Raw genomic sequence first — 27,203 nt, forward strand, 5'->3', positions numbered from 1 at the left:
TATGAATACTGTGTGAGGCTTAAATGTTACATCAGAAATGATAAACTGGCATTTACCTGCAGCTATACAAGTATTATGAAGACAACAAATGTGAAAACTTTTTTTTCCCCTACTTTTCATAATTAAATTAAAGAATTTTTCATTTTCAAACATAGATTATTTTTAGAGACAGTTTTTATTCTAGACTTTTTTTATGTACTACAACTTCATATATAGGTTATAGTATATTCTGTTAAAAGTATGATATCTGTCATAATGCTTAGCTTGACAGCACAATGTTCATACAAATAATTTTCCCATTTTCAAGAACTTGCCTCTTTCAAGAACAAGCCATAAGCGTTTTAAAAATTTTATTGTTAAAAGTTACAAGAGAAATCCTTCCAAAAAATGAAGAGAATCTCTTTGCGATGTATTCGCTAGAAAGCATTCAGGAAACAAATCATTTGCCTTGTTTCTACTAACATATTTTGCATAAAGTGTGCAGCAAGTGCATAGCAATATACAACACTGTTGCTCCACCAATAGTTCTGATTCTATCTGACCACAGGTATAATGACTGGTTTCTTAGTTTTGATTGATGCTTGTGCTATCCATTTAGCATTATATTACAAAATAATGCCAAGTTTAGTTCCATTAATATTTACAAAACACATGCGCAAGCTATTCTATACAAAACAGATTTACTCCAATATATTCGCTAATATTTCTTGCAATTGGCAGGGACTCTAGCTCTCACAGAGCTCTAGTTACACTAAAAATTGACCGTCAAAATTAGACTATATTTGAAAGATAGGCACCTAACAAGTATTTAAATATTGGAACTCCGGTGATCTTGGGGAGCATTTTTGAGAAATTGTGCGAGACAAAGATGGATAGAGGATCGGCACAGAAGGCGAGAGAGTCGTTGGATTTGGTGTTTTCCATGTCAAATTTTCTGCAGACTGGACTCGATCGGCACAGCCTGGCGATTCTCATTGCACTCACCGAACAAGGAGTTAACCCCGAAGCACTCGCTGCTGTTGTGAAGGAGCTGCGCAGGGAAGCCGCCGCCATCAACCAACATTCTTCTTCTTCCTCTTAACCCAAGGTACCTTTCATCCTAATGAAAATGACCAGGATTTCAATTTGAGCTTTCTCATTCGTCCTTTATAAGTGAAAAAATTGCATGCTGAGGATGTCTAGGGCAATAGTAATTATCGGGAAAAATGACAAATTATTCCTGAAATGAACCCTAATAACGGCATTTGTTGTAAATTCTTGTGCGGGTTTTGCATAAGTGATCAAATTCTTGGATAGTATAAAGTGATGTAGAAAAAGAAATGTCAGTTCTCTATTTTTTTCTGAACCAACATGATTTCAAGGCAGTATGATTAATCTTATAATGACAATGCCTGCATATACCAGTACTGTGGATAAATCATTCTTCGTTGCAGGTTCAGTGTCACTATAATCTCAAATAAGTTAATGAAAATAGATTTGGGAACTACCGCAGTCAAGAATACCCACTGATATCATGCTTGTGCTAAATAATGAAATGGATGTCACAAAAACTGGTGTAGAAGAAGATTGAGTGTAGAAATCAGATAAAAGTACTGATTTAAATGTGCCACAGGACATACTTCAAGCCTATAATATTTTTTCAAAACACAAAAAGGATAGAGTTCTACTACGAGAGAATGCATTTACATATTAGCTTCCTCTCAAATGAAATTCATTAGTGCCTACATGAGCCTAAAAAAATTTAAATATGTGAAAACTTTACAAAATATAAACCTTATGCTGGAGATCTTTTCCAAGATCAATGAATAGAAAGTATTTATATGCTGAAACTATTGAATGCTAATGCCTGCAACTAAGAATTCCCAATAATGATAGCTTTAAGTTTACAAATAAAGAAACTCAACCTCAAAAATATTTTCAATTTTACAAGAAAGAAGCACTGACTACAAAAGCCATCAATATCTATGGTTTTCTACCTCTGTCTTGACAAAGACAGTTATCAAAATCTTCTTGACAAAGAATATTGCATGGATATGTATCATGCTTTTAATCCTCGTTTTAATATATAAGTTCTTGCTTTAACATTAAGAGATATCTATGATATTGTGCAAATGCTGGGACAACCTAATTGTTTCTTTACATTCACAAAGTGATGCGAAATAAGGATGAGAGTAACTTATGAACCTTGCTGACTCTAGATTCTGTTGTTACAAGTTTAGATCAAAATTACAACTGGGGTAATATCAGAGTTGCACATCAGAAGCTAATTACACCATAAACTCTAAGGGCTGATTTGGGATCATCATAGTAACAAAAGATTCAATAAAAAATAACTTTGCTTGAGAAGCAAATCTTGGGAAGGGCAGACTGTCATGCTCCCACCTTTATAACATATATATATATATATTTTCAGTAAATCGTATTGTTAATAAGACATCACAATTTTGTTCTAAGGTCGGAGGTTGGCAGATTAGGACTTAGCATTCATAATATTCTTTCCCTTGATCGATAATCTCTAATGTTAACAAATCAGTGAACAAAGCAATCTCCAAAGGCCCCATGATGGTAGAAGGGACTTGTGATTAGCAGCGATTATCATTCATTCACAAAGCATTCATTAGGAGGGCAGCAATGATATCATCAGGTACAGTGATTGATGTTATTAAAGTCAGCAATAAAGAAAAGATTGAAGGCAGAGACTATGGTTAACAAGTAGTAGCTTCATTTACAAAAGCAGCAATTATATTTATTAAGGCAGTAGTTAAAAGTGGGGTGACTAATAAGGCATCGATTTCCTATAACAGGAAACAATTAAAATATGATTTAAGTGTTAAGCCAGTCATTAGGAGGAAGGGTTTTGACTTTTTTAAAGGAGTAAAAATATTGAAGAGACATGACTTCTCCCTCATATTGGAGGATATAAAAGGAAGGAGAATTCATTTGAAGTAATCATCATGGAATGGGAATTGAATGAGTATTTTGATATGGAATAAGGAGGTGTTTCTGATATGGAATATGGAATTAGGAGGTCTTTTTGATATGGAATGGGAATTGAATGAGTATTTTGATATGGAATAAGGAGGCCTTTCTGATATGAAATAATTAAGAGTTGCACTCTTTCAAAGGGTGCTGATGGTGAAAGGGTGTGCCTCTTGCCAAAGGGCATACATGATGAAGAGGTGTGACCCCTCCCTCACATTTAGAGATATAAAGGAAAGGAATCCAAGCATCCGAGGAGATCACCATCGATCAGATCAAATCAGAACTGTTATTAAGTTACAGGCAGCAACATCTTTGTTCTTGGTTGGGGATGTGCTTAATATGTATGCTTAATATATGAAACCTGATAATGTTCTTATGCAGAATTCAGTAGTAATATTAATATAGACTGCAATACGTATGACAGCCATACTTAATTTCATATATATCCATAATACTTGAATCAGTTGGAAAGAAATAGACTGCACTCAGAATTACATCAACATCACAGGTGGATCAGACTTAAAGACATAGACCTTCAGAAAGCCACACCTAAACTGACCGATTGCTTATAACAGCATCTAGGTATGATCACCAGTGAATTCCTTATGCAGATAGAAAACACATACAAATAGATTAATATGCAGATATATATAGAAGTTCAATCTACACGCTGATCTGAATGAAAAAAGAATCAAAAGAGAGAATACTTTAACAGAACAGAAAACAATAAAGGTACCAGCAAACTGTTTTCTCTTTAAGAAGATAAAGGAACCGACAAACTGTTTTACCTTTAAGAAGATATAGGATCCCTCTATCTAACCCTCCCTTATCATTTGAGAATAGTAATCTAGGGCAAGATTTAGGGCAATCCCAAAAGGGGACATTACAGCAGTTCCAGTCAGGATTATCCTACCACGGTAACATGACTAATCTTATACAAGATCTGTCACACCCTTGTCAAATCCAGTCATGCAAGCAGACAAGATTGTGAGACAAAAGGACAGTTCTCAAAACCTTCTTGACAAAGAACATTGCATAGAGATATGTGTCAATTCTCAAAACCTTCTTGTCAAATCCAGTCATGCAAGCAGATAAGATATGTTTCATGCTTCTAATCTTCATTTTAATATATAAGTTCTTTCTTTAATGTTAAGATATATCTATAATATTGTGCAAACGTTGGGACAACCTAATCAGTTCTTTAAATTTACAAAGTGATGTGTAATAAGGATGAGAGAAATTTACAAACCTTGCCGACTCTAGATTTTGTTGTTACAAGTTTAGTTCAAAATTGCTTCTAGGGTAATATCAGAGTTGCGTAGCAGAAGCTAATTAAACCATAAACTCTAAGGGTTGATTTGGGATCATCATAGTAACAAAAGATTCAATAAAAACTAACTTTGCTTGAGGACAAGCAAATCTTGGGAAGGGTGGACTGCCATGTCCCCACCTTACTAACATTTTTCACACTACCCTTAGGATGAATGCATATACATATATTCAGAAAATTGTCTTACTAACAAGATTTCATGGTTTTCTTTTAAGGCTGGAGTTTGACAGATAAGGACTTAAGCATTCAAAAAAATTCTTTCCCTTGATCTATAACCTTCAGTTTTAACAAATCAGTGAACAAAGCAATTTCCAAAGGCCTTAATGGATGAAGAGACTTGTGACTAGCAACAATTTTCATTCATTAAAATATAATAAAGTGTTAAGCCAGTCATTAGGAGGAAGGGTTGTGACTCTTTCAAAGGAGTAAAAATATTGAAGAGACATGATTCCTCCCTCATATTGGAGGATAAAAAAAGAAGTATAATTCATTTGAAGTGATCATCATGGAATGGGAATTGAATAAGTTTTTTGATCTGTAATAAGGAGGTCTAATACTAATTAGTGCATTGAATCAGAGCTGAAGTTCTGATACATAGGATCTACATTCATCAAGGAATTGGATCAGATCATTTGTAGATAACTTGCAACAGCAGATTTGAATCTAGAACCTGCAAATAGCAGACTTATAATTTAGCAACTGGTATGCAATATATCGATCTTGCTTAATATATAATTCCTTATGTAGTGTTAGGATAATTGAGAATGGAAATACTAAGCTATCAAAATATTATAATTATTTATCTTAATCAATTTATTCCCCTGCAAACAATCATGTGGATTAGGAAGGAGATACATTTGGGAGAGAAGATACGGGTTCCCCTTCTAAGTAGACCACCCGATGTTGGATAGATGAGAGTTCCTGCCACTTGTGGGCCAAGGGGTCAAGTTGTCTTGGTTGGATGCTCTGCGCCCTTGGGTTAGCTGTGACCAATAGTTCTGGGCACCCTTTGTGTGATCTTCTCCAATCTCCATAATGGTTGGTTGTGGGAAGTGAAAGAAACAATCATGTATGGGTTAGTAAGGAGACATGGTTGAGAAAGCAAATACGGGTTCCCCCTCTAAATAGACCACCCCAAGTTGGATGGAATTGTCTTGGTTGGATGTTCCTACCACTTGTGGGCCAAGGGGTCGAGTTGTCTTGGTTGGATGCTCTGCGCCCTTGGGCTTAGTTGTGGTGAATGGTTCTGGGTGCTCAATTCTGCTTTCCTCTCAATTCCCTACAATGGTTGATTTTTTGAAATACAACTATTAATTAGATCCCAATGAGTGATTGGATTTCTGACCCTTTGAAAATAGTTTGTCTTTTGAATTATATTTCAAATGTAACATTTTGGCAGAGTTTAAACCAAAGTTTATGCTGGAAAGGAAATTATTAATTGGTAAGTTATATTTAATGGACTGTATTTCTTATTTTATTGAACTTGTGATTTTAGGGCAAGGTTTAGGAACATCCCAAAAGGGGACATTACACAATAGGATGATGGTAAAAATGAGTATATGGTAAAACTTTACAACATTTCCGGCAACAATAGAGCATGCTTGGAAAAATGTAATGTCCCTGTTTGCAATTTACCATACTTCAATCCTGGGACAACAATATTGACTTAAAATGAGAGTTATTATATATTAATAAATATAATTTTACCAAAACTAAAAATATTTCATTATAATATTTAACTTAAAGATTTAAGAATAGTTCCAAAGATAGAACTTATCTTGATTCATTGTAATAATTTCCCTTGGATTGTCTTGTCAAGGATTGATAAACTCAGATTGTGTAATTGAGGTTTTGTTCTAACTTCCTTTGTAAATCTGCACTTACATCTTCTTATACTCTTTTCTCAAACCTTTGGATTTATTACTATTTATGAATCAAAGCTTTCCCATTAAACAACTGCTTCTTAACAATGTTGTTCATTAAGAAACTCGCTGCCTTCACCAATGCAATCATTGCCTTAATATGATCACCTTGTAATATATAAATCCTTGCAATTGAACTTTCACTATGAACGACAAACCATCTCTATGTTGTCCTTCCTTAATTGCACTACCACACTAATGAGGAGTATAGAAAAATATGCCATCATGGTCTTTATTAAGCTGACGAAATGCTTTTGTAATAAACTTAAGTGCTTTGTAATCCTCTTTATGAAGTGTGACTTCATAATTGTTGACTTTTGTATATAATTATTGCCTCTTATAATGTTAATCGCTTCTCTCCAATACCACTGACTTCCATTTTGTATCACTGCCCCCAATCGATCTCTTCATATAATGAATCTCTGTTTCTTAACATGTTGCCATTAAGATCTGATCGATATTTCTTATCACTGTAGATGCACTAATTTGCTCATAAAGTGGCTTCTGTGGTCTATAATTAAGTTATTGTTCACTGATCGCTTCTCTTTTGCACATCGTAGCTCATGTACTTATTTTAATCACCAATAAGACTTTTTCATCATCGTAGTAATGTTCTTTCTTTGTTATACATATTCATTTCTTTTATTTAAATTGCTCTAGTTTATATAAAGTTTGTGATAATATATCTCCACGTAAACTGCATTCCCTACTTGGTTGTCAAGTGGCTCGTGTGAGAACAACAGATATAAATAAGTATATAAAAAACAACATTCCATGATTGATTCATCTTTAGAAAATAATGCTGTTATTGCTGTTTATCCTCTTAGCACAGATCCTTCTAACTTGGTCTATGTCCAAAACCATTCCCGACAATCCTTCTAAATTATTCGGTAGTCAATAACTAATCAATGGCTTTACTTTGATATATCTTTGCCAAATAGAAATAATGCACTCTCAACATACTATTCATTGCCCTTTCAATGCTCTGTTCGTTCTTTGTGCATCTTAATCACTGCCTTAATAATGATCACTGCACCAAGGTAGATGAAGTCGCCATCATAACTGCAGAGGAATCCTTTCCAAGAAGTCAGACACTGTGTTTTCTTTAATATATCGTCACACATATATTTTGCGACTTCAATCACTGTGTCTACTGAAATCAAGAATGTAGTCCAATGTCATGTATTAGTGCTATCCCTTGTGTAGACTTGAATCATGCAACCGTTACCCCAAAGTCAATAGTGCTTGAATGAGCAGATCAATTAGATATAATAAAACGAAGTAAGTTCCATGATGTCGTTTAGTCCATACGTCTTCCTTATATATGCATTGAACAAGTCTAATATTAAAAGTCATGTCCCTCCAACGGAAAGGTTTATTCTTAATGATCATGTCCTTCTAAATGACTTTACTTGTCATCTCTTCATCCTACCTTGCTATTATGATCAATGGCTAACTAATCTGGTCGGCCAGCTTATTCCCTTTGATTGCTTGTCTTGTTCATTGGTAATGGTAGTCACTGCATTAGTAATCTTGTTAAACACTTTACAAGGTCTTACCAGATCGCACTCCTTTTATCAGTAAAGAAAATTGTCGATGTATAATGTATTCCTTAATGCATTGGTTCACATAATGATTGATTTGCTTTCTTAACCATTTCTTATACTTTCTTCATTAACATATGCATTTCTGATTGCTTCAGATTCTACATTGGATTGTCATCAAACCATTTGGTTTCAATTGCATTACTTTGTTATAAAGATAATACAAGGAGCTTCCTCAATGTTAACACTAATTGACAAAGTCTTGTTTGGGGACATCACAAAAAAATCCTTTAGATATATAATCTAATCTAATTTGTGGTACAACATTTTATCCCCTCTCTGATTATAACACCAAGTAAACCAAATAATTGTGCTGTATTTTTTGTTGTTCTCTAGTGGGTTAAATGAATTGTTCTCTAGTTCCACATATCTTATTCTTTTTATTTTCTATCATATTAAAGTCTCCATGCAAAATCCATGGAACTTTAGGAAGGTTATTAGCTAACCAATTCCACAAGCAAGGTCTTTCTTTGTAGTCATTAGAAGCATATATTGAACAGATCCCAAGTTTGTTTCCTTTGTAATAGGTAATAATCCACACAACTCTATTACAAGGAGAACAACCCAACTCTGCTACCCATGAAGACCACTTGGCATCTGCAATAAAATTACAGACCCCACGTCCGTTTATCATGTTTGGTGGTGAAACTTCTGAATTTTTCTAGATAAACTTGAGAGCAGATTCCAAGGAGAGACTGACAATTTTAACTTCTTCAATCCAAGCTATCTCTAGAATAACGAAAAGCCTAACAAAATCCACAAGGCCTTTGGCGTTCCAATTAAAACAATTTATCTTAATTTACAAAAACAGGAAGGAGAGGGCTTGAGACCCTTATACAACCTTTCAAAATAAGTTGGAAGCTTTTCCTCTTTACCCTCCTTACAAGCTCTTGAGTTAAGATTAGTAGAATCAAGTTGTTTCCTTTTATTAATCTCATCAACTAGTTCCTCGAGAGATTTATCATCTTTTTGATTAGCAGCAACTTCATCACAATTCATGACACTCACCTAATTCGTGTTTTTTCCCTCATATTTGGAAGTTATCTGAGATGGCTTTTGTTCTTTTGGAACCTTCCATAAAAAAACTATATGAATTTGGTCAGGTTGCTTGTCAGGAGCAACAATTTTCTGTATTACATGCTTGACTTGGGAGCCTGGACGTACATTCTCATGATTATTAGTGCTATCAAACTTTTTCTATTAGCAAAATCTAGGATATCAACTTTACAAATAACCATTTCCTCTCAAATTCCACCATTCTTATCATTATGAGTATTAGGCTGGGGAGTGTTGTGTTCACACATCACCCCATTGCAAATGGGGAACCCCACTTTTCGCTTTCTAAGATTATTCCTTTTTGCTCAGTTCTAGGTAGTGTTTGGATCTTTTGCTATTAGCCTTTGCATTAGAGAGGTATAGGTGCCTAAAATGGCTAGGAGTCAGGTGGATAGTCTTGCATAAGTGTGCAGTAGGCTTGCAAAGTCTAGATATCATAAGTTCAACCATGAGTGAGGAAAAGCTACCAATTTCAAGGTTATTTTAAGTGCTACTCTTGATGATGCGAATTTTCCCCCGAGTCTTTTTAAAAATTGGTGTAAGTATGAGCTTGAGCTTTTTGAATGAATAATTCTAAGAATTGAAGTCTTGATAAGTTCATTTGTAATCTACCTCATCTCTAAGTCTTCTCTAGGTTTTAACTATATACTACACAGTTTGAAGTGAACTTCATGTTGGAAGAATTTGAAGCAAACTTCATGTTTGAAGAATTTGAAGCGAACTTCATGTTTGAAGGATATGGAGCGAACTTCATGAAGGAGGAGAGATTGGAGCGAATTTCACTTTCAAGCTTTCATAGGCGAGATTGGCGATAAAAGGAATGAAGTGAAAAGGTTGAGAGCACGCACTTCATGATTTCACCCCTTGGAGCGAACTTGAACTTCATGAGTTGCTACTTAGGAGCGAAATTCATACTTTAGGAGTTGCTACTTTGGAGCGAACTTCATGTGTTAGACTTTTGGAGTGAAATTCTTCATGTTGAAAGTGGAAGAGTGAAGGAAATTTAACAAGTGCCTATTTCATGATCAAACAATCAAGAGAGAACTTCATGACTTGAGCAAGTGGAGCAAAATTCTAACTTCATGAGTTGTACTTCTCAAGCAAACTTCACAAATTGCCTTATTGGAGCGAAGTTTGAACTTCATGACTTACATCCTAGGGGTGAATTTCACCTATCGGCATACACAAGCAAGCCTACGTGAGCGAAGTCGAATAAGAAATGAAGGATGATTGCCTTGAATAGATTCAATGCCAAACCAACTTCATGAGTTAGTTTTTGGAGCGAACTTCATGAGTTAGTGTTTTGGAGTGGACTTCATGAGTTTGTATTTTGGAGCGAACTTCATGATCTCACAAGTTGGAGCAATTTATATCTTGAAGCCTTCATAAGTGAAGTTGGGTATAAATGAATGAAGTGAATTAGAGAACATGAACTTCATGAATTGCAAGTTGCAAGCGAACTTCATGAGTTTGCATATTGGAGCGAATTTCATGTATGAGATACTTGGAGTGAATTTCAAACATACTTCACGAGTTAAGGGTCTCAAGCGAACTTCATGAGTTCACCTTTTGGAGCAAATTTTTCAACTCAATAAGTTAGTATTTTGGAGTGAAGTTCACAACTTCATGGGTTGCTGGAGTGGAGCGAAATTACAACTTCATGACTTTGCCTTTAGGAGCGAACTTCAGGCTCAAGAGATTTGGAGTGAAATTCACACATGAAGCAATTTCATGACTTCAAGGTTGGGAGCGAACTTCATGAATCAAGGAGGAGCAAATTTCATGCAAGGCTGAACTTCATGAGTTGATAATCACAAGCGAACTTCAGGTTGGAGACTTTTGGAGCGAATTTCACATTTGAAGCAACTTCATGACTTCATGTGTTGGAGCGAACTTCAGGTTTGAAGAGTTTGGAGCGGATTTCATGTTTGGAAAAGACCAACAAGCTTAGCAAGCAAGGCAATGGAAATAAGACTTCATGTGCATACCCCTTAGATCGAAATTTACAACTTCATGAGTTGTTGTTTTGGAGCGAAATTTACAAACTTCATGAGTTGCTGTTTTGGAGCGAATTTTGCAACTTCATGATTTGCCATTTTGGAGCGATTTTATAAGTTCACGAGTTCAAGGTTTGGAGCGAATTTTCTACAAGGGTAAACTTCATGACTTAGAAGATTGGAGCGGATTTCATGAATAAGCAAGGTGATTGAAACAAGTTACAAGTGCACACCATCTAGAGCAATCTTCATCTTCAAGCCTACACAAGCAAATCTCAACTTCATGAACTTCACAAGCTCAACATGCAAGAGTAAACTTCATGATTTGACCTACATGAGCAAACTTCACAATTTGAAGGGTATGAGCGAAGTTCAATGAAGAAGATTAATGCGAGGGAAACTTAGTGTGGTTTGCTTTTTTGTGTGCTTTAGCTTAGTTTGTTTTGGGTTTGTTTTGCTTTCGAGTCGGTTGGTTTGCTTAGATTAGGTGTCCTAAGTGGGAACCTTCATTTGTGAGAAAAAGGTTTTGTGTTGTTTTCTCACACACTAGCAACACTTTGGATCTTATGTTTGGTCCATTTCTTGGATATCTATTCATGAAGTGCTTTGAATCCGAGGTTATTCCTCTCTAGCTTTATCATTTGGTTAGGACTTGTACTTGACTTGGAAGAGAATCACTTTCTATGTCTTTATACCAACATCTTTTGATTACTATATCTTTACACACTAATAAACTCCGAGTCATTATAGTTTTCAGGCGAAGTCGTGATTAGTGAAAAATCTAGAGTGTTGCTTTAGCACCATTGTAATCGTGAAACCCAAGTAAGCTTAATTGCTTACAAGCCAAAGGAATTGACAGAATATAAAAGAAAAGAAAGTAATATCAAAAGAGAAAAAATGAGAAAAAAATTTTAAAAAAATAAAAATCAGGAGAAAAAGAAAAGTAGAATGGAATGAAATATCAAAATTGGCTATGGGAACATGCGAGTAACTCCATCGGGGCTATAGACGCCCGGCTAGCAATAGAGCAATATTCGTGAGATTACAACGATAACCTCATCAGGGCAATAGACGTTCGACTGGTAGCGAGGCTTTATCCAGGATGCTTATGAAGTTTAGACAAACTACGTAGCTAATCACGATGGAACTTGGAAGTCATAATGTTCTTGTTGAGGGGAATGAATGCACTTGCACACACATGGGTAATCGAAGACGAGGTACTTTGATTCAATTCAATATTCTTCTTCCACTTTTGAGCACACTTTCTAGTCTCTTGATAAGTTGGTTTGAATTTTCCAGAGATTCCAAGTATGAATTGAGTCATTATCTTTGAAATGTTCAGGAACATTTATTCGAGGTGGCGCTAGATGTTGTGAGGTATTCACACATCGTCCCATTGCAAATGGGGACCCCCACTTTTCGCTTTCTAATATTAGTCCTTTTTGCTCAGTTTTAGTAGTTTAGAAAGGATGGTTGTCTAAGGTTAAGAACCATTTAAATTTTTTTTGATTAGAGAATAATCTTTCTTCAAGTGTTCAGTTCTAGGTAGTTTAGAAAGGATGGTTGTCTAAGGTTTAGAACCATTTAAATTATTTCTGATCAGAGGATAATCTTTTTTCAAGTGTTCATCTCTTTTACAAATAGAACATGCATTCATATGACCATGTTATCAAATTGTAGACATAAAACTTCTAGAATATCTTCCTTAGGTTTACTGAAATTAAATCCCTTGTATTTTGATGGAGGAAGGTAAATCTAGTTTCATCAGCTTGAAAAACCTCACCTGAAGGCTTCGAGGCATGCAGAAAGGTGAACCCACAATAGTGGGTTACACTTTTTTGCCAACTTTGAGACTGCAATATTCATTTTCAGAAAAAAAACTTTAGATTCAGACACCTATTACTTCTAAACCGTAAGGAATTTGTAGATGATGTGAACTAGTGATTTGTGTCATTTTGTATATATATTCTAAAAATATTTTTTTGATATTTTTTGGAATCAATTTGCTTCCATTTTTCCATCTCCCTCGAAAACTAGTGTTTTTTTTTTTCAAAAAACAACATTTTTAAAGAGTGATACTCACTCTGTACAATATAATTTTTTTTACTTTTTTTTTATATAATAGATATGAACACGATTCTTTTGAATTTGGTTTTGTAACATCCATATCTAGTGTTTGCAATTGGTTTTGTAGCATTATCCTCAATATTTCATATTTTATTAAGATTTGAAGTTAAGTTAACTATAATTTTGACATATGTCCATTTGATATTACATAACTTGTTGTACATGTAACGAAAATCAATTTTTTTTTTTGGTTTTGGAAAGAGGACTTCAATACCTAGTGCGTAAATATTTTTCAGAATATTTTGGGTGACGTTTACTATTTTTCCATAAGCATTGAATAAAGAAGTTCATGTTCGGTGAAAACCCTACATTCATAAGAAATAAAATAAAAATATATTAATGAAATTAAATATATCAAAAATTATATTATTTGGAAAGCTTATAATAAGGGCTAAATACTTATAAAGAAAAACTTCTATATGAATTCATTTGACCCCCCAAAAGCTAATGTAAAATTGGTTTTTTATCAGCATTTGATAGATGCAAAGGAGACTCCATTGCAAGTATGATTTAGAAGTAGAGGGGTTCTATCCAAGAAATTTTGATCTAAGAGCCTTTGATCTAACTCTCTTAAGTTAATTACTTCAAATGGGATCTCTTAAAGCTTAAATCATTATATTTTCTAAAAAATGTATGATTTCAACAAAAATCAAAATGTACGAAAAAGTGGGAACCAGATTTGTGAGTTCACCCAGAATTATGACCAAAGTTGAGGGGGAATGTTTTGCATCTCTAACCACCTGGGAGTTGTTTGCACAATTACTTCATCTGGACTTAAGTCAAGGTTCTAGGACATTACCCTAGAGACAAACCTCGCTGTGTTCTAAAATGACCAGTATAGAATCCTTTTCTACCTATTAGAATTTTTTAAAATAAATATAAACAAATCAGACCAAATCATCCCCATAAAACGACAAATATAAATCAAGTTTTTTACCCCTGGATAGAGGCTATCCAGTCACCAAAGGCTCCTGGAAGGCAAGACCTCGTTATTGAAGTAAACAAAAACACAACAACATTTTATGTCTTCTCTTCATCTTTTTTAACCACCTCTTAGATTTCTGTGCTAGGACTAGGAGAAATAACCAACATTTAGGACTGGAGATTGCTCACTTTGTTCATTTCTGTTATGCCCTGCATACCTAACCCCCATTAGTTTCCTTGTGCTGAAAATATGGTTCCCTCTTTTGCTTTCTGTTGTTTTGTTTTATGTTTTGTTCCTTTTACATCGGAGTCCCGAGGTCTCTTTCTTTTTGCTTTTTGCTTCGTCCACCCTGGAACCTCGAAGTCCTGAGGTTGGTCTCTTTTGTTTGTTGGTGCACAACCCCGGATCCCCGAAGTTCCGAGGTTGTGCCTTGTCTTTTTCGTTTTCATTGAAGCCTTGAGACTTCGGAGTCCCGAAATCCCGGGTTCTTCGCGTGTCGTTTTGTTTACCCCGGAACCCTAAAGTCCCGAGGTATGTTTTGTTTTGTTCACCTCGGAATCCCGAACCCCCAGGGTTTCAAGGTTGTTGGTTTGCTTGCATGTTTTGTACACCCCGAAACCCCGGAGTTCCGAAGTGAGTTTTTGTTCTTTGTTTTGTATTAACTCCGGAACCCCGGAGTCCCGAGGTCCTATTTAAGGTATGCGTACGAACAAGGTTCGAGGGGGGGGGTATAAATAGGAAGAATGAAGTTTTCAAAGCTCATTTGTGCATTCAGCTTTCTAGAGCTCTTGCCTTTGACCTCCCAACTTTGCAACTTCATCCTTCCGAGTTCCTTCCGTGTTCCTGGGCGATTTTCCTCACTAGGTTGGTGATTTTTCTTGCCTTTCTTGTTGTTTTCTATTTTAGATCTTCTTTTTTTGTCAATTTTCTTGTTTGTCTTTGTCGTTTTTTTGTCTTGTTTTTAGTTTCCCCCGTGCCCTAGTTTTCATCCCGGAACCCCGGAGTTCCAAGTTAGGTTTTTCTTCTCATCGACCCCAGAACCTTGGAGTCCCGAGGTCGGTCTGGGTCCTTGTGCATGTTGATTCCGTAACCCCAAAGTTTTGGATTGGCTTTTGAAGAGTAATGCCATGGACCCCGGAACCCAGAGTTCCGAGGTCCATCCCTTTTGAGCCCACTATGTTTTAATCCCGGATCCCTGGATCCCCGGAGTTCCAGAATGTCTTTTTGGTATCCTATGGATCTACCCCAGAGTCTCGAAGTTAGCCTCATATCTCAAGCCCGAAACCCTGGAACCCCGGAGCTCCAGACCCTTTTGCAATATATGAAGCCCGAAACCCTGGAACCTTGGAATTTTGGACTTCATCAGTGTACCCATCCCGAAACCCCGGAACTTTGGAGTTCCAGGCTTTTTGTTTTAAAGCCTAGCTACCCTGGAACCCCAGAGTTCCGAGGTCATTTGTCTAAAAGGGAGTTATCTACCCCAAGACTCTAGAGTTCCGAGGTCATTTGTCTAAAAGGGAGTTATCTACCCTGGAACCCCAGAGTTCTGAGGTCATTTGTCTAAAAGAGAGTTATCTACCTCCGAACCCCGGAGTCCCAAGGTGGATGAAGTTTTAATGTTTTTATACAAGGGATTAATGCTTGTTTCCTTCTTGCAGATTGAAGCGATTAGATGGACTCAACTTCCAGCAAGAGAGGCAAAAACATAGACAAACTTCCTGTAACGATGAAGTACCGCTACCAAGCGCAGGTTTATGTCTCGAAACTGGATGATCAGATCAAATGGGTTACGAACACTGAGGTAGGGCACATTGAAATTGAGGATATCGGGACACAACTAGAGAGGCCAAGGCTAGAGGCCCCATTGAGAAGGACCAAAAGATCAGGCCTAGTGGAGGCTACTATCTTCCCACAGTCGGTACAGGCTCTTGAATTCATCATGACAATGGCTCAGTTTTATGATCGCGATACTAGGAAATGCATAGATGCACAGGGCAAGACAATGATTGTTATGTCTCCAGACATGCTAGGATTTGTGTTTGGGATCCCCACAAGAAATGAAATATTCCTTTCTATTGAAGAGGAAGCCCTAGGGGTATGGAATAGTAATGTGACCTTAAACAAGAGGCACATGAACGAAAATTGGCTAGAAGAGAGGAAAACAGGCTTAAAGGCCACATATATATTGAGGGCAGATTTCAAAGAGCCACAAAGGGATTTAATCATCATGTTGAGCAAGGCCTTTGGCAAGCCGGACTACAAGCACTTTCATCCTTGGATGTTCCAATTCATGACTACCATCCTTATAGGGAAACAATATTTTGATTGGGCTCAAATCCTTTCAGATAACATACGTAGACAAATGAAGGAGGTCTGCCAGACAAAGAAGTTCTTTTTCACCTCCTATGTCATCTGGGTGGTTGCTTGAGCAGGTAAGTTTCCAGGCCTACAAGTGGAAGGTCAACTTGAGGATGAAGAAGGCCAGAAGAAGGTTTGGGAATATCATTCCCAACTCCCCCTCACTAACGCAAAGGCACACTTTAAAAGAATCAATGATGCCTTCCTCTTCCCTGTAACTATTAAACTAACAGGAGATGCAGGGTAGAGAATAAGCCCTGAAGCCATGGCCATCATTTAGAAATGGGCGTGTTGGTTCATTCAACACCAGCGCTCCACGCACATAAGGGTCAGTGGGTTTACATGGAACCCAATGCTATTGCCGAGGTATTGTAATGATCACATTATTTTGCTGGAATATGTCAGACAACTGCTCGGCCTTCAATCCCACCTATCGTCAAAACATAAAGTAGGGATTGATTTTTCAGTTTCTATTGGGTACTTTTCTTGTTCAAAGATACAGGTGGCAAAGATGGTGGAGTAGGAGCTCCAAGATTTGAACTTAAAGGAATTTGATTATGCTAGGGAGTATTATGATCCCTACCCCTACGGGAAACTCAAATTAGCTATACCTAAGGAATATGAGGGGCACAAGCCCAGATTGGAGGATTTTTGGGCAAACCTCCAAGACAGTTTTGAAGTAAGGGAAAATAATTATAATAGACTGTCTGTACCCCAAATTAGGGATTTTGAGATAGAAACTAATCTCCCCAAAGACTTGAGGGATGATGGAGATTTGTTGGACCCTGCATACAAAGAGCAAGAAATTGATAAAAAGGCTCTCTCCCCTAAAGGTGGTCCACACAAGAAGATCTTAATATAAGTCTCCCAAGTGGTCATTAATAGGACCAAACAGTGGCTCAATTTAAGGGTTAGGCCGAGTGCTTCAAAGGGGAAGCAGAGAGAGTCCACCTCATGGGTGCCCCAATCAAGGGGTTATAAGGAATATGCTCGCAAGACAAGATCAAGCTCAAGGAAAAATACATCCACTGACCCGGATGAAGCAGTTGGGCTTGAAGATAGCACTGATGACTTAATGGCAAAGCTTCATGTGCAGATGAGAAAATCTAAGTTATTGAAGAAGGTTGCAGACTTGGGAGTAACAGATGGATTAGGAGTTGTGCCACTCGCTGAAGTTCTTCCACCAAGGACAGCTATAGGACAAACTGCAGGGGAAGGTGCTCAGGAGGAAGAAGAAGAAACATAAACAGATGAAGGGACGCCCACTCAGCCTCCTCCAACAGTTGCAACACAAGTTCCAATTACCAATGCCCCTATGCCACCACCAATTGATACAACCACAATGCCACCCAAGACACAGGCATTTAGGCCCTACCACTGAGAATATAATTATCAGAAGTATTGAATCAGACTCTGACCAGGAAGAGGAACAACCTAGGGAACATCAGTCACTTGGAGGGGAGAAAGAATGAAGTGAAGTGAAAGATTTGTTGAATGAAAGATTAGTCTTAACCCCTCAAGACCAAGAAGACCTCCTTAAGGATATAGCTGCTGGGCAAGGTATGACAGAAGCAGGTAAGGAGGGAAGGACATTCAGAGAAGAGGTCAGTGATAAGTTGGGAGAGTTGCATAAGCAACAACAACTAAATGTTAACATTGCTCTCCAAACTAATCTGGCCCGCCAAGTTGCTTCGCCTCAAGATCCTAAACAGACAAAAGCAGAAGAGAAGGATGAAGCAGAAGAACAGGCTGATATAATGTCACATCAAGGTGACAAGGATAAAGATGTACCACAGTGGCTCGAATTCACTTTCGAGAAGAAGAAGAGAAAAGTAGTGTTGCCTAAGGCTACACTACAACAAGCAATCATGGAAGAACCAAGAAAGGTCAAGAAACCTAAGGTTTACATCATTTGTCGAGAACAGGTTCCGGTGAAGTAGCTACGGATGTGGCAGTTCCACTTCACACAGAGGGTCAAGCCTCCCCGAAATACCAAGTATCTCAAGTAAAATTGGGCAAGCAAACAAAGTGGGGAGAGTTGGATACTTTGGAACTTGTCACCAGTGTCGTCAGGGGACGAATAGAGAAAGAACATACCTCCCACATAGAGCTTAAAACACAACTAGAGCAGTACAAGCAATTGCTGGTAGAGATGGGCAAACCTCTAGATTCCTACAGAAATGACAATCTACCTTCAACCTCATCACTTCCAGAAGAAGAGGTAAAAGCATTAATGGAGGTAAGACAGGTGGCCGCTGCAGCGAAGTCATGGGTCCAAATAAATTCTGCCAAGATCAGACTATTTTTGCAAGATACTATGAAGGTAAATAAGGAGGCAGTACATGCAGGTGGAACATTAGCTTCTTGCTCTCAAAAATGGGAATGGAAACTTAATGCCTTTAGTAAACAATTCTGGATTTTGAATAAAGTTTTGCATTTAGGAGAGGAAGTAATAATGGAGGAGGACCTCTTGGGGGGCGATAGTTGCAAGAACTTGCAATCTTACGCATACATTTTGGAATTGAAGATAGAGATGCTTCAACAGTATGTGAAGGATGTGGCAGACATCCGAGTCCCTCTCCTCAAGGAAATTTTGAAATATGAGAGTTTGGTAAAACATTTACTCGGAGCTTTTGGATTGGGATTAACTAGTACAGGGGTTATGGAGGAAGAGCAAGTATTGAGTCAGTGGGATGCATATGAGGCCCACCATTTGGGACCTCCAGCTCAGTTCGATGTCACACTGATGGGCATATATACTTACTTAATTACACAATGTCAAGAGGCAGCAGAAATAATAGGGGAATTGGAGAAGGAAAGAGAGAAGGTAGAGGAAATTTTGAAAAAAGTATAAATTTAGAATCAAGCATTTTGCCGATCCTTCTGCTGAAGAAGTTGTATGTATTATTAATAATTATAAATCTTATAAAAAGAAGTAGAAGATGAACCTACAATTACTAAAGATAAAAGGATTTATGGGAAGAGATTTTGCATGACTTCTCCACTGGCACTCCAATGGCAGCTCCTACTCCTGTTCCAGTTTTGAACAAAATTCTTCATGACTACGAAAGCCTGACTCATACAGGATGCTCTTCGTAGTGCTCATCAAACCTCTGTTTCGTAGTAGTTAACTGGAGTCTAGAGGCAGAAACCTGCAAATTAACTGCAACTCCTAGTTTTAAATTCTTAATTTAGATTAGGTTTATTTCCTAGAAAGTAGGGTAGAAAACTCTATAAATTGAGAAGTTTAATTCATTGGTAAGGGTCCACAAATTGATGATTTGAGGCCCACTTAGAAATTTTAGATTATTTTGCAGATTGTTATGAACTTGAGTTATTTTTGTTACACATTCTTTGAAATTAATACAAGAAGCAGCTTGTAGATTGCTTGATCTATGCATATATTCTACGAAGTTGTTCTTTGTGATCTAGTAATGTCTATTATTTGGAATTAGCAACGAGTTCTGAACTTCCGTTCATTGTTTTATGAATCATATTGCGCACGTAAGTGGTGTATGAGAATTATTGAGGCAGACAATATTCTGGTGATATTCTTTCCATGAGTCTGTGAAGTTGCTGACTTTGCAGGTTTACTGGAGGTCTGTTGTTGAATGTTAATTTGGATAATATCTGATAATTTTTGATTGCAGGGAACTAATTGAGTAGTTTGTTAAGTTGTTATTGAATTGGTTTCATTGTTGTTTTTTTGTTTCCTTCATTTTTTGCAATTTTATTTTCCAGAAGAATCTTAAAACCATAAAAATACAAAAAAAAAAAGAGGAAGTTAAGTTATTAATGATCAGTGGGATTTAGTTTCAACCAGCAGGCCCCTTAACAGGTACAACCACATCAACCATTGGGCTGCCCATCACCATCGAGACCCGACTATAGAGACCTTGGAGTGATTAATTCCCCATAACTTATTACTTTTCAGGAGAGGTGGTGAGTGTTTACATTGGCTACCTGACTGTTGGTGAGTGTGTCAAAACAGTCGTCAACAATTTCCTGCAGGGTTGGGTTCCTTTCCCTTGAAAGAGGTTGTTAACATTGCCTCCATAGCAAACACTTGCTGCAAAGCATGCCATTTCTGGCACCACTGTGGACTCTTCTGTTGACAAAATCTGTTCATAAGATTTTAGAGCCCTTAAGGATGAAAACTATTAGATTTCTTACTTTCTGCACCATTATCAAACACAATGCTTCCTTGTCCTTCACCATCATTTCCATCTGCAAAATTGATTGCTCTTTTGTGTTCCATAAAGAACAGAGTAAATACATATCTGGGTTACTCAAGAAGTGAAAATGTTCACTGAAGATACATGCCTTAAGATTCAATCGGGAGGATATAACAATAGTAAGACTAATTCAAAGACAATCTACTATCCCATTCATCCAAAAGTTGATAGTCGCATCAATACTGAAACACCAACCAAAAGACCAAAAACCAAAATAAAAAATACCATGAACCAAACAAAAAAAAAGCAGCAAACAGCAGTGAAGAACTAGCAAAACACTTTTTACCAAGATGACAAAAGGAACCAATCAGCCTTGTTTGCAAGAAGCAAGGTAGATCCAAGAGCTCTCATGAAGGACAGCCCTTCCTCTTCTTCAACAGCTCCAGAGCACCTCACTCTCTCGTACCACTCCTTGTGTTTTACTTCTTTGAATTCTCAAACATATATAATGTTTTGTTTGCAGCCTATGTGTATTTGATCAGAGTGCTAATATTGAAAATGGGAGTTTAAAATTAATGCTCCATAAGTTGTCTGCATGTTGGTCATTATCATTTGTTTTAGTTGGTTCACGTAGTGCACTTAACTTATGAGAGTATGTTACATTACATTTTTCTCACATGCTTATAGATGGATAAGCCATCTATTGTCACAAAGGATTGCACTCGTGATGCTAAACTGAAAGCTCAACAATCCTATGAAACATGGAAACACCTTCGAGCTTGTGAGTTGCTCAAAGTGAAGGTGAATCTCCAGATTATAGGTCGGCTTCCTGCATGATGAATCTCTTGTAAACTAATTTCTATTGAGAAAAAGGATAGAAGGAATACTGAAATTAAATCTATCCTACGAGGTGATGCACCAAATATTTTATCTGAAATCTGCAACCCGCTTAACTCACAAACTGTTTCAACAAGTAGACCCGAATCACTCACAACTCAATTAAACATGTGATGCATCAATATCTCACAAAAAACGATTGAATTCAGAACTTGCTTGAAGAAAGACAGATTGTTTTCACGACTACAAATTACTGAAATCAGCTAGCACAATCTATGATCTGCACCTATCATGTAACTACTCACACCAGTCATATTTGAATGAGACATAATTAAAGGATTCAAGCACAAATCACAATAATAACATCAAATCATTCACATCCATAACATAGTACAAGAAGTATTAAAAAGGAAAATTCTGCTATTTCATTGAAAATAAGGAGCTTCTGTTGTTACAATCTCAGAAAAAAGTGAGCTACAATGTTGTCCTGCTCAAGAGACCAAAATCGGTTTACAATCATGCTGAGGAAAGAAAAAGAACCGTGGAAAATAAAAGGAGGAGACTTTATAGAAACAGTCCTGAGAAAAAGGGCTAAATATAGCAGAGCTCTATATTTGGCGTTATTCACTTTAATCTTCAAAAATCTGCGTGTGAGCCTCCTTGGTCGAATTTGGCTGAAAAATCATGCAAAAACCTCTCCAAAATGACAACTTGTGAGCCCAAAATAGCTCCTTGATTTATGGTATATGCATGGAAGTCTTTCTCTGATGCATGACTGCTATATTTAGCCCCAAAATCTCCATTTTAAGCACTGATAACTGCATGACCAACAAGCTTTCAAGCTTCATTGCATGCATAATATTTTTTTTTTTTATTATTTGCCTTTTAAATAATTTATTTTAACAAATATTAGAAACAATTAGATTAATTGTTTTAATACCATCCATGGCCTCCCTTAATGATCAAGTGGGCTCTCTTTTCCCTTATCAAGCTTATAATTATCTTTCTCTTTATTTATCCCATGAGCATTGCATGGTGGTTTCCCCTTGTGGCTGTAACACTGTTTTCTTTCTATCAGAAGCTCTTAACGTTGGAACTAAAATGGTGGTTTAATAGCAAGAAAACTAGAATATGTTGAAGAGAAATTCATCAAAATGAAGGGAAAGTATTTTTTCTTGTATTTTGTTTTCTGGTTTAAATTAAATGTTCTTAAACTCTAAATATCTGGCTGAAGTTTTTGGGGTTTCTTTTGGCTTCATGAGCTGTTCGGTTTTGGATAATGTCTAAATAATATATCATGTTCTGCTTGCAGGAATATTAAAGTACACAGAGCCGGAGATAGAACAGCTCACAAAACAGTTCAATTCTTTTTCACCACAATTGTTAGATGTACAAAAGAACTGGTGACCATGGAAATTTAAATCTAGCTAGTATGTTACCGTCTTATCTATATCCTTCTTATCAGGCCATTTGAAATTAATGTAAATCGTGAGATATCTGTCATGCCTGGCAACTTTCACAATTACTAGTTTTGTAAGTTTATATTGATTTTCCCTATGTTTTAACATAAGGTTTGTGTGTTTTCTTAGCATAAAAGTAATTTAAGGGGGATTTTTCTTGCATTCATAGTTTGTGATAAATATTGTACGAAATGACATCTTTATTAGTCCATTTAATTTAACACTCTAATTTTTTTTTTTTTACAAAGAATTAAAAAAAAAATGAATAAAGACACTTTAAAATTGCACAAAGAACCTACAACATTGTTCATACCATATTTAAAGCAATGCCCAACAATTGCCTTTTTAAAGAAGTAAGAACTAGTGGAAGCAAGCTTTTCAAGTTCAATCTATGAAGACTATAAGGGATACTATTTTTTTCTACTCCAATTCAAAGAATTCAAACCCCTATTTATTGTTGAAAAGGGAAAATCTTTTAGGTATTTATCTCTTAAAAAAAACATTAAAATGAAGTTTGACCCCTTTAGAAAGACTACCGTATGATTTAACTACAATAAAAATATTTTTTGAGCTATAAGTCAATAGAAACAAGTTTTTCATTTCTAGAAAATTCTCTTGATATTTAGAAACCTTTTGTATACCAAACTTTAATAGAGCATTCTTCCTAAGTTGTAAACTTCTATCATATTGACTTATACCTTTGAATACTTTAATCCCTCTTGGATAAGGCATCTTTGATAGACCAAAAAAAACTTTGCATAATTCATATACTCTACAAATGCTAGAGGATGATTGATCTTATTTGAACAAAAATCATACTTTAAAAATGCTATAAGTTTCATAGGAAAACTTTGTGTAATTCATATACTTGACAAATGTAATAAGTTTTATTGATTTTTTTTAATAGACATAACAAAAGTTTAATTTCTTTGGAACAACATTGCAAATGTTATTCTACACTTTCCATGGTTCATCTATTTCAAAATTCTATTTTAGAACTAAGGAAACACCATACAATTTTAAATTTCTAAATCTCATTCTTTTAAATTTCTTTGAAAGACCAACTATTCCAATTAGTATCTTTTTTAACTATATTTTCCTTTTGATCAATGGCATTTTGTTATCATCTTATGCAATTTATCAACTTGACAACTCATGAGTAGAAGAGGAGAAGCATAATACAACTTGATGCCCTCCTAAATGGCACAATGTTAGTTCAAGATCAAACAACATAAAACACACAAAACATTAGTGTTAGTCAATCAAAAACTAAAACAAATGAAGGCATTCCAAGAGAGATACTAAAAACACATGCTAATGAATCTAACTAAAGAAGTAAAGACAAAGAGACATCTCCAACTATCTCTTAGCATGAGATTAGCTCCTTCTCCCTTGTTCCTCTCCTCTCCAAGTTCCAAAATAGTGTAGCTCTCAGCAGCTTTTTGCACTATGGATGCTTATGGAGGATTGAGATTGTAGAATAGCTCCCAAACATGAAATGAAAAGCTATTTTAATGCTAAAATGATGTGTTTTAACCAAAAGACAATATTTAGTTATGTTATGCTAAATGCTCTCTAAAATGGCTATATTCTAAATGCATACAAGTTTTCAGGATCTGGATTATGAAGGAATGGGCTCTATTTATAGGAAAAATGGAGCAATGGATGGCCAGGATTGAAAGGTTTAATCAAGGGTCAAGCTTGAAAGTTGGAGATCCATGTGCACAATTTGCACCAATAAAATAGTGACAAGTGTCAACACAGGATTGGGTTGAGAGAAGAGGTTGGAGGCATTAAAGGCTTGAGAAGACCTCATGGTTATCTAAAGGCTAAGGGTCAAGCCTAAGTTAGGATTACCCACTGGATTAGGAGTTAATCCAAGGATAAACCTTTGTGCAAATGATTAAGAGATAATCATGGTCAAAGCATTGAAGGCTTGATGAGACCCTTGGGTTGGGTAGAGGTTGAGTCAAAACAAATGTTTTAACCATGTGGGAGAGTTGAATTAACCATTAATGGTTATTGAAGACTTTGGGGGATTAAGTGGTTGAAAGTTGGAAGCCTTTAATGGATTTTCAAAGACTTTGGGGTTTTTTGGTGGTTGAAGGTTGAAAACCTTCAATGGTTATCCAAGACTTTGGGCCATTTGAGAAGTGACTTCATTTTGCTTAGGAATGTGACAATAATTAGGGGATGGATTAGGCTAATTAGGAAGGGTTTAGAAGAATCTAGAAGGGGATTAGATTTTGCAAGTGGATTTGGTGGGTGAGGGAAAATAGGATTTTATTTAAAATAAAAATTCATTTATTTCAAATATGTGTGCAAGTTGCATTTGTAGGAAAATGCAAGTGGGGGGGTTTTAAAATGATTTAAATAAATGTTAATTTATTTAAAAGAGGAATAGGGGGATTTAATTAAATAAATTGATTTATTTATTTAATTGAATGGAATTTGATTTAATGAATTAATTAAAATAAATTGAATAATTTATTTAATTAATAGAAGAATGTTTGGAGATGAATTAATTAAATATTAATTTAATTAATTGATGGCTAGTGGATTTTTAATCAAATAAATACGAAATATTCATTTAATTAAAATGGACAGATTTATGTGACTACACAACTAAAGAAACATTACATCTAATTTTGTCAAACAAGGAGGTAGAGTAGAGTAATTAATTAGTAACAAGGAGGTAGAGTAGAGTAGAGTAATAAAGAATCATAAAGAATCATTCCATCTAATTTTGTCAAACAAGGAGGTAGAGTAGAGTAATTAATTAGTAACAATATTTTTTTGTCTAGATAGTTTAGATCTTAAGTCCATTATAGGTTCAGTCTTTTCAACATATTAGAGAATTTGTCCTCTCCATATAAGAAAATAGAGGGGTATTATTGACTACTTGAATGTCTACAATTTTGAACCATTAGAGAGACTAATTCCTTTCTTAAGTGATCCATGGGTAATGAAGGACTTTTGTTAACGTAAAGGGTTAGATAAGGTCTCATTGATGATCATGTAAGTAGAGGTATCTTTGACCAAGAAGAAAATGGATATATTAGTCTATCACAAGTTTTTAAAATAAAATCCAACAAAATCATACAAGCATTTTGCCCAAAAGTTATAGCCCATCCCACACCTTCCCAACTTGTCAAAAGATCTTACAAAATGATTATACCTCTTGCTATAATATCTCTTTTTGAGATATTCCCGATTTTTACCCAAAAACAACAATTCCAATTTATGTTGAGATTATAAATATGTTTATAATAGAATTACAAATTGTAATGGGGTAAGGGCACCACGATGCTATACATTTCAGTGACTACTCATAAAAAATGCCTAGAACGAATGAAACATGTGCTTTTAATAAATTCAAAAACCATATACACATTAAGGCTTGAAAAATTTGAGCCAAAACACATGTGGTTTTTGATTAAAAAACACATACATGTTTTGCTAACATTAAGCTACAAAAAGAACATGCACCTACTTGTGCTTTTAGATCTACAAAGCAAGAATGTGTTTTGCATGCTTACTCCTTTGGCCTTCCCTTTGTTTTTTATTAGGATGTTTGAGAAATGTTTCAAATCTCAAGGATTCATTATTTAGATTCTAGATTTTAGGAGATCTTATCATTTTTTAGACTATCAAATTTCAATAATTAGCAGGCTCCTATCACCATTCTCTTTCTATCTCTCTATCTCACACTTTGTCTCCCCAAAGCTCTAGGCTTATCTATTTCCCTATTGCTCTCCTCCCTCCTCTACCTCTATCTCACTCTCTCCTCTCCCTAAGCTCTAGATCTTATAATTTCTTAGACAATCAAATTTCAATAATCACTAAGCTCCTACTGTGTGTGTGTTCCCTCAATCTCGAGACCTAGCTCTCTTCCTATCACTCTCCACTTCCTCTTCTCTCTCTATCTCACTATCTCCTCTCTCCCCAAGCTCTAAACCTATCTCTCTCACCCTTCACTTTACTCTGTATCTCTCCTCTCTTCTCTACCTACCTCACACATCTCTCTCTCTCTCTCTCTCTCTCTCTCTCTCTCTCTCTCTCTCTCTCTCTCTACATACCTCCCCTCATTCCCTCTCCCTACCTCTACTTGTCTACATACCTCTCCTCTATATCTCCCTTTCTCTCCATCCCATCCTCCCATGCTCCCTCTCCACTTATTTCTCTCACCATTTCTCTCTCTACTTATCTATATCTCCCCTACCTCTATCTCCCTTCCTCTTCATCTTGGATTATCTACATAAATCTCCCTCTCCCTCTCTCCCTGCCTCCATCCCTCTTCCCCCCCCCCCCTCTCTCTCTCTCTCTCTCTCTCTCACACACACACACACACACACACACACACACACACACACATTGTTTTGTGTCTCTCGCGAGCCCTGGACCTATCTTTCTACCTCTCTCTCACTCAC

General features: G+C 36.2%; 1 protein-coding gene across 14 annotated transcripts in view; it reads left to right on the plus strand.

The window, feature by feature from the left end:
• The window catches only part of LOC131063903 (mitotic-spindle organizing protein 1), a 30,447-nt gene extending 7,510 nt beyond the window's left edge, over positions 1-22,937 (plus strand). For 11 of the 14 annotated variants that reach the window (XM_057997863.2, XM_057997861.2, XM_057997866.2 and 8 more), the window contains 3 exons: positions 485-547; positions 721-1,087; positions 22,626-22,937. In XM_057997863.2, coding sequence (XP_057853846.2) covers positions 869-1,081 — 213 coding nt within the window. In that variant the 5' untranslated portion in view covers positions 485-547; positions 721-868 and the 3' untranslated portion in view covers positions 1,082-1,087; positions 22,626-22,937. Of the gene's footprint in view, positions 1-477; positions 548-720; positions 1,088-22,391; positions 22,497-22,625 lie in introns of those variants that run through there. The other 3 variants (XM_059218229.1, XM_059218228.1, XM_057997867.2) reach the window with 2 other exon arrangements.
• The last annotated feature ends 4,266 nt before the right edge of the window (positions 22,938-27,203 follow it).

This window comes from Cryptomeria japonica, chromosome 3 (genome assembly GCF_030272615.1).
Source record: "Cryptomeria japonica chromosome 3, Sugi_1.0, whole genome shotgun sequence".
NCBI classification, from domain to species: domain Eukaryota; kingdom Viridiplantae; phylum Streptophyta; class Pinopsida; order Cupressales; family Cupressaceae; genus Cryptomeria; species Cryptomeria japonica.